This window comes from Dendrobates tinctorius, unplaced genomic scaffold, assembly GCF_039654945.1.
Source record: "Dendrobates tinctorius isolate UK_male_01 unplaced genomic scaffold, ASM3965494v1 ptg000136l, whole genome shotgun sequence".
In the NCBI taxonomy this organism is placed as follows: domain Eukaryota; kingdom Metazoa; phylum Chordata; class Amphibia; order Anura; family Dendrobatidae; genus Dendrobates; species Dendrobates tinctorius.
Window position 1 is genome coordinate 7,501,354 of NW_027361804.1, and position 13,817 is coordinate 7,515,170.

Below are 13,817 nucleotides of genomic sequence, written 5' to 3' on the forward strand. Positions count from 1 at the left end.
GGATTCAACATAAGACGTCACCTGATCGATCCCTCTTCCTTTACACTGCAGGACGATGACCTCCAGGAGTTTGGCTGCGTGACACTCGGCGTCTTCACCGGCGTCTCCCGTCAGCACCTGGAGGGGATACAATCATTGGGTCCCTCGCTGATCACGATGCTGGGTTCGGTGCCCTCGCACGGCCGCCCCAGGCCCCGCCTCACCTTCTTACACATAGTGTAAATAATCTCCAGGTGCTTGGGGTTGGACAGCAGCATCTCCGTATCTACAGTGATGTAGTTGTGCAGCAGCGGCATCATGTCTGCAGCCAAGAGAGAACACGAGGCGCTAAGTCTACGGGAGCCGGGCCGAGATCAGCGGGAAAATCTGAAGGAGCAGAGGCACGACAACGCCGAGTCCAAACCTGTGAAATACTCATAGCAGTCCCTCTGGAAGACTTCAAAGAGGATCCCGAGGAGCTGCCACATCTGCGGGGAAATGGCCTGATTGGTGAGACTGTAAGCCAAGGACAGGATCTCCTCGTAGAACTCTGCAAAGGAAAAAGGGAGATCACACCGGACCCCCAAACCAGGATCACAGGAGTCACAGCTGGATTATCCTCCAGAGCTGCACTCACTATTCTGCTGGTGCAGTCACTGTGTACATAGGTTACTGGACTCCACCAGCAAATAGGAAGTGCAGTTCTAAGTACAAGACAGGATGTAACTAAGAATCAGTAATATAACGTTCACAGTGACTGCTCCAGCAGAAAAGTGAGTGCAGCTCTGGGGTATAATACAGGATGTAACTCAGGATCAGTAATGTAATGTATGTACACAGTGACTGCACCAGCAGAATAGTGAGTGCAGCTCTGGGGTATAATACAGGAGGTAACTCAGGATCAGTAATGTAATGTATGTACACAGTGACTGCACCAGCAGAATAGTGAGTGCAGCTCTGGAGTATAATACAGGATGTAACTCAGGATCAGTAATGTAATGTATGTACACAGTGACTGCACCAGCAGAATAGTGAGCGCAGCTCTGAGGTATAAAACAGGATGTAACTCAGGATCAGTAATGTATGTACACAGTAACTGCACCAGCAGAATAGTGAGTGCAGCTCTGGAGTATAATGCAGGAGGTAACTCAGGATCAGTAATGTAATGTATGTACACAGTAACTGCACCAGCAGAATAGTGAGTGCAGCTCTGGAGTATAATGCAGGAGGTAATTCAGGATCAGTAATGTAATGTATGTGCACAGTGACTGCACCAGCAGAATAGTGAGTGCAGCTCTGGAGTATAATACAGGAGGTAACTCAGGATCAGTAATGTAATGTATGTACACAGTGACTGCACCAGCAGAATAGTGAGCGCAGCTCTGAGGTATAAAACAGGATGTAACTCAGGATCAGTAATATAATGTATGTACACAGTGACTGCACCAGCAGAATAGTGAGTGCAGCTCTGGTGTATAATACAGGATGTAACTCAGGATCAGTAATGTATGTACACAGTGACTGCACCAGCAGAATAGTGAGTGCAGCTCTGGAATATAATACAGGATGTAACTCAGGATCAGTAATGCATGTACACAGTAACTGCACCAGCAGAATAGTGAGTGCAGCTCTGGAGTATAATGCAGGAGGTAACTCAGTATCAGTAATGTAATGTATGTACACAGTAACTGCACCAGCAGAATAGTGAGTGCAGCTCTGGAGTATAATGCAGGAGGTAATTCAGGATCAGTAATGTAATGTATGTGCACAGTGACTGCACCAGCAGAATAGTGAGTGCAGCTCTGGAGTATAATACAGGAGGTAACTCAGGATCAGTAATGTAATGTATGTACACAGTGACTGCACCAGCAGAATAGTGAGTGCAGCTCTGGTGTATAATACAGGATGTAACTCAGGATCAGTAATGTATGTACACAGTGACTGCACCAGCAGAATAGTGAGTGCAGCTCTGGTGTATAATACAGGAGGTAACTCAGGATCAATAATGTATGTACACTGTGACTGCACCAGCAGAATAGTGAGTGCCGCTCTGGGGTATAATACAGGATTAGCATGTGACGGGTTGGCGTTGATCTGGATACAGACCTATTATGTGTTTCTGGAGCACGAGTCCCACTATCTGCAGACAGATTCCCTCCAGTTGCTGCTTCACCTGGAAATAATACCATTAATGACTCATGTGATATAATGGCGGTCGGCGTCGCAGATGATGGCCTCTGGGTGATGCGGTTACTCACTTCTTTGTGATCCTCCACTACGGTCAGTACAATGTCGATGGTGTGCAGGATTCCCATCGCCATCACCGTCTTGTCTTCCAGCTCCTCGTATTCCTCGCTCTGCAGAACTTTCACAAAGATCTCCGCCTTAAAGAGAAACGCACCGGATAGAGGAGCTGAATCTGGTGTGGCCTCAGCTACGAGATCGGACTTATAACAAGAGGACGAGCTCAGCGGCTATCAACCAATGGCATCGCTCACAGCCCAAAACTTCCATTTACCAGGTGGCGGGTCATGTCGACGGCAATGGGCGCCACCTCCTGGCTGTACTCGCAGATCATCTTCTGTATGACACCGGTGAGGTCGTCGTTCTCGGTCTCTCGGACGATGTGCAGAAGTTCCTGCATGACGTGTCGGATGTACGGCCTCATATGCTCCTTAGCTGGGGAGGGGGGATATGAGGATATCGGAGGGGGTTGGTTTGGGGGGTCTCAGGTGCGGGCCTGGCTGACTCCCCATACAACGGCAGCACTTACCGGCGGCTTGGTTGCTTATTAGCGTCTGCATGGCGATGGCGGCCTCCACTTTCACCGGCAGCTCCTTATCCTCCAGCAGGCTCTTCTTCGCCAGCTCCACGGCGTTCCTGAGGTTTAACTCGTTGTGAAATTTCAGCGCACAGAAAGAGTGGAGCACCCAACAGCACTGCAAGAAAGCAGAGGAGTACCTAGGATAGGTCACCGGCACCAGCACCCCACCGATCAGCTGATTGCCAGGGTGAGCACCATGGCTCCTCACACTGTGTAGTGGCCGTTCTCTGGTACTGCGCCTGTGCTCTTATTGAAGCAAAAATGACTTCAGCTGCAGTACCCAGGAATGGCCACTATATAGTATATGGCGCTGTCTTTACTGCACATTCTGTCGCCATGGGACCTGCAAAAGCTGATCAGACCCTGAAGAAGAGTCAGTCCGAGGATTACAAAACTAGAAGTAGGGTCACACATAGGACAAGGTTGGCCACCTTACGGGGCAATATTTTGGTGTGTTATTTTACATAAATACTTGTATTTTGGTGTAAAAAATAATTTTTGCAATTGGGTTTCATTAAATATTTTGCACCGTTTGGCTCTTACCGGCTCTTTTGTTTTCTTGAACCATTCAACTGTGATGTGGTCAGTGATCAAAACCCAGCGGAGAGGAGCTCAGAAAGAGACAATGTTCAGATTGTGCTCTGACATTGTGAACGGTTCCCAAAAAAACAACAACAAACTATCGCAGCCCACTCCAAAAGGAGAAGGGCCCCCAAGAGCCTTCCCCAACCCTCCGAGCCAGGAAGTCACAGTGTGGGTGAGGGGCAAGTGGCCTCCTCTAGCAGAAGCCCGAGGAGACCCAATCTGGCTCCTAAGATCCCACCCAAGGAAAAACTGGGAGCCATTGACTGTCAGCCCCCTTTACGAGAGAGGAGAACCAAGGGTTGTGCAGGTGGGAACCAGATGGCCAGACACTTCAGGACGCAACACGATCCCGAGAAGTCCTCCCGACAGGACATGTGCAAAAAACAAAAACGTGACCGTGTAAGACTGACAGGACCCCCCACTGGGAATTTACAGATTCCCCCCCCATTGTTGCCAGAAGCCCCCGTATAAGGACGTGTGCTTAAAGAAAGTGTTGGGCAAATGTGCCACAGAACTCAGTGTTTCCGATGCCCATGGCGTTTAGGCACTATAGGGTCACCGTTCATGGGGCGGGACGATTTCCCCCAATGATTAGCAAACTGGGGTACTTACAAGTGCACCAAACCCAGTGTGCATAACATATCAATCTACTAGGGCAGCCCAGGCCAAAGAGCTCTTTACGAAGGAGAATATGCTTCATCTTAGCCGAAAATATAACAGAATGACAGACATTCCTGTCAGGACGTCAGGTGAAGACGTCGGCCATTTTCTCTCGCTAGTGCAGATTACCTCACACACTGACCAGCACTTATATCCATACAGGACATGTGACCAGATCAGGCCATGAGCCTCCTCCAATAGGAAAGCAGCTTTCCCATGTGAGGTGTTTTCCTATTGGAGGAGGCTGATGGCCTGATGATCTGCTCACATGCTCCTCCCCCTGCAGCCATTGTGTCGGCCATTTTCTGACAAGAGAAAATGGCCGACGTCTTTTCCTGAGAACCCGTCAGTGAGCTCGTCCTGACAGAAACGTTTCTCAATCTTACCTGAAAATCTCTCAGCTGATTTATGGCCGCACATCATATTAAAGGCCACCATAAAAAAAAAAAAAAAATTTAATTAAACAAAAAGGCCTGAAAATAAATTTACTTTTCCCTCCCTTACAGCTATCTAGTATATATATATATATATATATATATATACACACACACACACACGCACACACTCACAAACCTTTCACATGAGGCCACTGTGATGTACGGATGAAGCTCGCGGACATAACACCAGGGCCTATTCCAGAAGATGAAAGGTTGTTATACATTTTTTTTTTTTTTAATGGAGAAGTGAAAATTTTTAATAGCTGTAAATTAGAAAAATATTTATTTACACGTTTTCTGCTTATATTAAATGCATCTTTTATGGTGGCACAACCCCTTTAAAGTTGAATATGCTGGGGGGGGGGGAAAAGTCTGTAAAAGCAAAAAGGATGCAAAATATCATGAAATTAAACTCAATAGCCTAGATGATTTTTAGCCCAAAATACTGTACATGCATTAGGAGATAAAAAGAAAAAAAAGAAATTGACCCTAAAGGTGGTCAGAAATATGGCAGAAGGATAGGCGACATATAGGACAGTGTGTAATATATAATGGAGGACAGTGACACCGGGAGACTAAGAAGGAGGGAGACAGAGGACAGCGTATAATCTACAATGGAGGGATAATAATACTGGGAGATACAGAAGGAGGAGGGCGACATATAGGACAGTGTGCAATATATAATGGAGGACAGTGACACCGGGAGACAAAGAAGGAGGGAGACAGAGGACAGCGTATAATCTACAATGGAGGGATAATAATACTGGGAAATACAGAAGGAGGAGGGCGACATATAGGACAGTGTGTAATATATAACGGAGGACAGTGAGACCGGGAGACTAATGGAGGGATAATAATACTGGGAGATACAGAAGGAGGAGAGCGACATATAGGACAGTGTCTAATAGATAATGGAGGACAGTGACACCGGGAGACTAAGAAGGAGGGAGACAGAGGACAGCGTATAATCTACAATGGAGGGATAATAATACTGGGAGATACAGAAGGAGGAGGGCGACATATAGGACAGTGTAATATATAATGGAGGACAGTGACACCAGGAGACTAAGAAGGAGGGAGACAGAGGACAGCGTATAATCTACAATGGAGGGATAATAATACTGGGAGATACAGAAGGAGGAGGGCGACATATAGGACAGTGTGCAATATATAATGGAGGACAGTGACACCGGGAGACAAAGAAGGAGGGAGACAGAGGACAGCGTATAATCTACAATGGAGGGATAATAATACTGGGAAATACAGAAGGAGGAGGGCGACATATAGGACAGTGTGTAATATATAACGGAGGACAGTGAGACCGGGAGACTAATGGAGGGATAATAATACTGGGAGATACAGAAGGAGGAGAGCGACATATAGGACAGTGTCTAATAGATAATGGAGGACAGTGACACCGGGAGACTAAGAAGGAGGGAGACAGAGGACAGCGTATAATCTACAATGGAGGGATAATAATACTGGGAGATACAGAAGGAGGAGGGCGACATATAGGACAGTGTAATATATAATGGAGGACAGTGACACCAGGAGACTAAGAAGGAGGGAGACAGAGGACAGCGTATAATCTACAATGGAGGGATAATAATACTGGGAGATACAGAAGGAGGAGGGCGACATATAGGACAGTGTGTAATATATAATGGAGGACAGTGAGACCGGGAGACTAAGAAGGAGGGAGACAGAGGACAGCGTATAATCTACAATGGAGGGATAATAATACTGGGAAATACAGAAGGAGGAGGGCGACATATAGGACAGTGTGTAATATATAATGGAGGACAGTGAGACCGGGAGACTAAGAAGGAGGGAGACAGAGGACAGCGTATAGTCTACAATGGAGGGATAATAATACTGGGAGATACACAAGGAGGAGGGCGACATATAGGACAGTGTGTAATATATAATGGAGGACAGTGACACCGGGAGACTAAGAAGGAGGGAGACAGAGGACATCGTATAATCTACAATGGAGGGATAATAATACTGGGAGATACAGAAGGGGGAGGGTGATATATAGGACAGTGTGCAATATATAATGGAGGACAGTGACACCAGGAGACTAAGAAGGAGGGAGACAGAGGACAGCGTATAATCTACAATGGAGGGATAATAATACTGGGAGATACAGAAGGAGGAGGGTGATATATAGGACAGTGTCTAATATATAATGGAGGACAGTGACACCAGGAGACTAAGAAGGAGGGAGACAGAGGACAGAGTATAATCCACAATGGAGGGATAATAATACTGGGAGATACACAAGGAGGGCGACATATAGGACAGTGTGTAATATATAATGGAGGACAGTGAGACCGGGAGACTAAGAAGGAGGGAGACAGAGGACAGCGTATAATCTACAATGGAGGGATAATAATACTGGGAGATAAAGAAGAAGGAGGGCGACATATAGGAATATAGGACAGTGTGTAATATATAATGGAGGACAGTGAGACCGGGAGACTAAGAAGGAGGGAGACAGAGGACAGCGTATAATCTACAATGGAGGGATAATAATACTGGGAGATAAAGAAGAAGGAGGGCGACATATAGGACAGTGTGTAATAGATAATGGAGGATAATGACAAAAATAAAGAAAAAAGGAGGGTGACATATAGGACAGCGTATAATATATAACGAAAGGTAAATGATACTGGAGATAACGAAGGAGGGGGACATAGGAAAATGTGTAATATATAATATAGGACAGTGATACTAGGAGATGAAGGAGGGGGGCAACATAGGAAAGTTGTAATATATAATGGGGACATACAGAAGAAAAAGGGTGACGTATACGAAAGCGAGTAACATATAAAGCGTGAATAATGACACTGGGATATACAGAAGATGGAGGGTGACATATAGGACAGAGCATGTGATAAAGCGTGGATAATGACACTGGGATATAAAGAAGATGGAGGACGACATATAGGACAGAGCATGTAATATATAAAGCGTGGAAAATGACACTGGGATATAAAGAAGATGGAGGGTGACATATAGGACAGAGCATGTGATAAAGCGTGGATAATGACACTGGGATATAAAGAAGATGGAGGGCGACATATAGGACAGAGCATGTAATATATAAAGCGTGGAAAATGACACTGGGATATAAAGAAGATGGAGGGTGACATATAGGACAGAGCATGTGATAAAGCGTGGATAATGACACTGGGATATAAAGAAGATGGAGGGCGACATATAGGACAGAGCATGTAATATATAAAGCGTGGAAAATGACACTGGGATATAAAGAAGATTGAGGGCGACATAGGACAGCATGTGATATATAAAGGGGGATAATGACACTTGTTTGGGGGGTTAGTGTGTCTCATGTATATACTGTGACACCCCCAGAAACCTGTGACTTACCCGTGCTCGGATATATCCCAGCTCTGACATGAACAGGGGGAAGATGTGGTTCTGGATGAAGACCTCCATCTGGTCCTTGTACACAGATTTCTGTAAGTAATTGTTAATCATCCGGCTAGGTATATAATATACTGCACATGTAATAATGGCATCATTCTACGAGGGCGCAGTACAGGGTCTGATAGAGGATTTACATGTAGCATTAACTGATGCCAGGCAGCAGTTACCTTTAATAAAATGTCTGCCAGGGACCCCAAAACGTGCAGAGCACCGTCTACCTTCCGAGGGTCCACAGAGGACACAGTGAGAATCTGGTAGCAGAAGTTCATCATCTTCGGGAGGACCTGGAGCGGAGACACATAGTGAGCAATCCTCCAGAGCTACGCTCCTCGGAGCATCCGACACCGTCATATGTCACCTCCTTCCGCTTCTTGGAGGCCGTATAGAGGAAATTCTGTGCCGCCGTAGCGGGAGAGACGTAATCTTCAAAGACATCTACAGGGGGCGACAATATACAGCTCATGTCAGGACATCGACTGATGGTGACATGTGACCGGAAGGACAAGGGGGCTCAACACTTACCGAACTTCATGCGGATATACTCATAGGGGTCATCCTGCCACAAGTCCTCATCCTCATCCTTATAGCACATAAGAGGGAAAATCACCTCCTCCGAAATACTCTACAAGAAAGCAGAAGAGTGCAGCTCTGGAGTATAATACAGGAAGTAACTCAGGATCAGTAATGTAATGTGTGTACACAGTGACTGCACCAGCAGAATAGTGAGTGCAGCTCTGGAGTATAATACAGGAAGTAACTCAGGATCAGTAATGTAATGTGTGTACACAGTGACTGCACCAGCAGAATAGTGAGTGCAGCTCTGGAGTATAATACAGGATATAACTCAGGATCAGTAATGTAATGTATGTACACAGTGACTGCACCAGCAGAATAGTGAGTGCAGTTCTGGAGTATAATACAGGATGTAACTCAGGATCAGTAATGTAATGTATGTACACAGTGACTGCACCAGCAGAATAGTGAGTGCAGCTCTGGAGTATAATACAGGATATAACTCAGGATCAGTAATGTAATGTGTGTACACAGTGACTGCACCAGCAGAATAGTGAGTGCAGTTCTGGAGTATAATACAGGATATAACTCAGGATCAGTAATGTAATGTATGTACACAGTGACTGCACCAGCAGAATAGTGAGTGCAGCTCTGGGGTATAATGCAGGGTGTAACTCAGGATCAGTAATGTAATGTATGTACACAGTGACTGCACCAGCAGAATAGTGAGTGCAGCTCTGGGGTATAATACAGGAAGTAACTCAGGATCAGTAATGTAATGTGTGTACACAGTGACTGCACCAGCAGAATAGTGAGTGCAGCTCTGGAGTATAATACAGGATGTAACCCCGGATCAGTAATGTAATGTGTGTACACAGTGACTTCACCAGCAGAATAGTGAGTGCAGCTCTGGGGTATAATACAGGATGTAACTCAGGATCAGTAATGTATGTACACAGTGACTGCACCAGCAGAATAGTGAGTGCAGCTCTGGGGTATAATACAGGATGTAACTCAGGATCAGTAATGTATGTACACAGTGACTGCACCAGCAGAATAGTGAGTGCAGCTCTGGAGTATAATACAGGATGTAACTCAGGATCAGTAATGTAATGTATGTACACAGTGAGTGTACCAGCAGAATAGTGAGTGCAGCTCTGGGGTATAATGCAGGAGGTAACTCAGGATCAGTACTGTAATGTAAGTACACAGTGACTGCACCAGCAGAATAGTGAGTGCAGCTCTGGGGTATAATACAGGATGTAACTCAGGATCAGTAATGTAATGTATGTACACAGTGACTGCACCAGCAGAATAGTGAGTGCAGCTCTGGAGTATAATACAGGATGTAACCCCGGATCAGTAATGTAATGTGTGTACACAGTGACTGCACCAGCAGAATAGTGAGTGCAGCTCTGGGGTATAATACAGGATGTAACTCAGGATCAGTAATGTAATGTATGTACACAGTGACTGCACCAGCAGAATAGTGAGTGCAGCTCTGGGGTATAATACAGGATGTAACTCAGGATCAGTAATGTATGTACACAGTGACTACACCAGCAGAATAGTGAGTGCAGCTCTGGGTTATAATACAGGATGTAACTCAGGATCAGTAATGTAATGTATGTACACAGTGACTGCACCAGCAGAATAGTGAGTGCAGCTCTGGAGTATAATACAGGATGTAACTCAGGATCAGAAATGTAATGTATGTACACAGTGACTGCACCAGCAGAATAATGAGTGCAGCTCTGGAGTATAACACAGGATGTAACTCAGGGTCAGTAATGTAATGTATGTACACAGTGACTGCACCAGCAGAATAGTGAGTGCAGCTCTGGAGTATAATACAGGATGTAACTCAGGATCAGTAATGTATGTACACAGTGACTGCACCAGCAGAATAGTGAGTGCAGCTCTGGAGTAAAATGCAGGAGGTAACTCAGGATCAGTAATGTAATGTATGTACACAGTGATTGCACCAGCAGAATAGTGAGTGCAGCTCTGGAGTATAATACAGGATGTAACTCAGGATCAGAAATGTAATGTATGTACACAGTGACTGCACCAGCAGAATAATGAGTGCAGCTCTGGAGTATAACACAGGATGTAACTCAGGGTCAGTAATGTAATGTATGTACACAGTGACTGCACCAGCAGAATAGTGAGCGCAGCTCTGGGGTATAATACAGGATGTAACTCAGGATCAGTAATGTAATGTATGTACACAGTGACTGCACCAGCAGAATAGTGAGTGCAGCTCTGGAGTATAATACAGGATGTAACTCAGGATCTGTGCAGTAGAAGTTACCACATGCCACTGGTTATACTGGGACTCTTTACTGGTGATTCATGGGTTTTCTGTAGGTCGGTTATCACCTGCATGTTTGGCTTTAGCATCTTCCATGTGGCGGCGTGTGAGACCCCCAGATTCATGTAGTTCAGGGTTTGCTGTAGCACTCGGGGGGCCACGTACTGCTTCTGTCTGTGGAGTTCTAAGACTTTCAGCAGAACCTAGAGCAGCAAGATCGCAGGTCAGCATTCTCCTCGTACTCGATAACATGCAGTGCCATGTAGAAGTTTGGGCACCCCTGGTCAAAATTTCTGTTGTTGTCAACAGTTAAATAAGTTGAAGATGAAATGATCTCTAAAGTGGCTAAAGTTACAGATGACACAGTATTTTAGGCAAAAATAACTTTAAAAACTTACAAAAAGTAAAATGGACCGATGCAAAAGATTGCGCATCCTGCATGGTTAGTACCTAGTAGCGCCCCCTTTTGCAAGTATCACAGCTCGTAAACGCTTTTTGTAGCCAGACAAGAGTCTTCCTATTCTTTGAGGGATTTTCCTCCGTTCTTCCTTGGAGAATTCCTCCGGTTCTGTGAGATTCCTGGGGCGTCTTGCTTCTGCTATTTTGAGGTCTCGCCACAGATTATCAATGATGATCAGATCAGGGGACTGTGAGGGCCATTGAGAAATCTTCAGCTTGCGCCTTTTGAGGTCGTCTATTGTGGAGTTTGCCATGTATTTAGGATCACTACATATTTGTAGACGCCATCTCCATCCTCTTTTCACCTTCAGCTTTTTTCCCCCCAGACGGTGTTATGTTTGCAACCAAGAATTTGTTGAAATTTCACTGAATCTATTCTTCGCTCTACCTGTGAAATGTTCCCCGTGCCATTGGCTGAAACACAGCCCTAAAGCATGATGGATCCTCCCCATGCTTAATGGTTGGTGAGGATGTTCTTTCCTGAAATTCTGTGCCCTTTTTTCTCTACCATTGATCATTGGGGTCAGAGTTCTATTTTCACCTCATCGGTCCACAGAACTTGTTAGATCTTCTTTTGCATACTTCTATTGCTGAGTTTCATGGTGAGGATGCAGGAGAGGTTTTCTTCTGATGACTTCCATGAAGGCCATATTTGTGCAGGTGTATGTTAACAGTAGAACAATGTACCACAACTCCACAGTCCGATGAATCTTTCTGAAGGTCTTCTGCAGTCAAGCGGGGGTTCCGATTTGTCTCTCTAGCAATCCTACGAGTAGCTCTTACAGACCTTTTGCTTGGTTTTCCAGACCTTATCTTGACCTCTACTGTTCCTGGTAACTGCCATTTCCTAATTATATTTTGAATTGAACAAAGGACAACTTGTAAACACTTTGCCACCATCTTATAGCCTTCTCCTGCTTTGTGGCCTCCCGCATTTTCAGTGTTGGAGTCCTCGGAAGCTGCTTAGAAGATCCCATGGCTGCTGGGTTTTGGCACAAGGTTAGAGGAGGCTGGGTTTTTATAAAGCTGGGAAATTTGCATCACCCGGCCTTTCCAAATGAACAAGCCATAACCCCAACGGGCTAATTAAGGTCTGAAACCTTTGTCAAATTTATCTGACCACACAAATCTCCAAGGGTGCCCAAACTTTTACATCAACCTATTTCCTTTTTGTAATTTTTAAAATGTAAAAGATGGAAAAAATCTCTATTTTTTTTTCCCTAAAACACAAAGGAAATGTGTCATCTGTAACTTTAGGCCTTTTAGAGATGATATCACCTTCAGTTTCCATAACTGTTCACAACAGTAGTTTTGACCAGGGGTGCACAGACTTTTGCATGCCACTGTATACATAAACCCTGAGAATATACACATTACCGTCAAGACCCCGACTGCGTACGTCTTGAGGAAGAATTCGGAGAACTCGATATATTCCTTGGTGACGCTCCCAGGACTCCCGTATCTGAAGAGAAAGAAACCCTTGGTCAGAGGAGAAACACTACAAGGGGCGCCACATCCCGACATGTCAAATCTGAAGTCTTAAAAGGGGTTGTCCGGGAGCTGGAAATAATTAGGCTGTCCTCTGGGGTAAAGACCCTGCATACAGCAGCCTGAATTTTAGCTTCCTAGGGGGCTTATGTATAACGCAATGATCACCACCGTTACCGCTCAAAGAGGCGCGTGATGATGTGGTGCGCCCACTTCTTACACTTCCACCACACCAGTTCCGGACGGTCATCTTCATCCACCTGCAGAGTTTCCTGATAGAAAAGAGACAAAATGAGAGAAGGGGAGATCTCTGGCAAAGGTCCGGTCCTCTGTTATTCCTCCTGGAAGACTGGGATTACGTTGAGAACCGAGGCATTATTCAGACGGACCACCAAATTCATGCTTACGGCTAGTGGCGGGCTACGGGGCTGTGACAGGAGGAGCAGTAGGACGGCACTTACTGGAGGGACGTCCCGGTCAGCGATGCTGCTGAATATTCCCATCCACTGTGTCATGGTCTGATTGTTCACCAGCTGGAGCGGCAGCGTGTACTGCGGACAGACACGAGAGCGGTGACAGGTCGGGTCATCGAGGACGGGGGACCGCCTGGGATCTGCTACGTCAGATGGTCTCCAAGCGAGCGGTGATCTCCTACCTGGATCAGAGCGTAGAAGATCTTCAGGATCTGCTTCTGCATCAGGACGGAGTAGTGCGTGGGGTCCGGGAGCAGCTGCACGATCTGCTGCTGGAGGCGCGGCAAGAAGATCTGCATGGCGGCCACCAGGGGGGCGCGCTCGTCCGCCTTCTTATACCTGGAGGAAAGGGCAGAGGGTCAGGAGCCGACAACTGCTCTGACTGGGCACGATGCAATAGTTGTCAGAGATTGTCAACTGCCCCCTCCTCTCCCCAGTTACACCACTCACCGCCCCTCCTCTCCCCAGTTACACCACTCACCGCCCCCTCCTCTCCCCAGTTACACCACTCACCGCCACCTCCTCTCCCCAGTTACACCACTCACCGCCCCCTCCTCTCCCCAGTTATACCACTCACCGCTCCCTCCTTTCCCCAGTTACACCACTCACCGCCCCCTTCTCTCCCCAGT

The 13,817-nt window shown here is 46.1% G+C and overlaps 1 protein-coding gene across 1 annotated transcript in view; it reads right to left on the bottom strand.

The window, feature by feature from the left end:
* The window catches only part of IPO8 (importin 8), a 28,105-nt gene that overhangs the window by 3,746 nt on the left and 10,542 nt on the right, over positions 1-13,817 (bottom strand). The window contains exons 5-20 of the mRNA XM_073544259.1: positions 13,371-13,527; positions 13,177-13,266; positions 12,893-12,987; positions 12,605-12,689; positions 10,837-10,971; positions 8,464-8,563; positions 8,300-8,376; positions 8,109-8,225; positions 7,882-7,971; positions 2,753-2,918; positions 2,498-2,658; positions 2,238-2,363; positions 2,086-2,152; positions 404-529; positions 204-301; positions 22-117 (exon numbers count right to left, since the gene is read on the bottom strand). Coding sequence (XP_073400360.1) covers positions 22-117; positions 204-301; positions 404-529; positions 2,086-2,152; positions 2,238-2,363; positions 2,498-2,658; positions 2,753-2,918; positions 7,882-7,971; positions 8,109-8,225; positions 8,300-8,376; positions 8,464-8,563; positions 10,837-10,971; positions 12,605-12,689; positions 12,893-12,987; positions 13,177-13,266; positions 13,371-13,527 — 1,786 coding nt within the window. The remainder of the gene's footprint in view (positions 1-21; positions 118-203; positions 302-403; positions 530-2,085; positions 2,153-2,237; positions 2,364-2,497; positions 2,659-2,752; positions 2,919-7,881; positions 7,972-8,108; positions 8,226-8,299; positions 8,377-8,463; positions 8,564-10,836; positions 10,972-12,604; positions 12,690-12,892; positions 12,988-13,176; positions 13,267-13,370; positions 13,528-13,817) is intronic.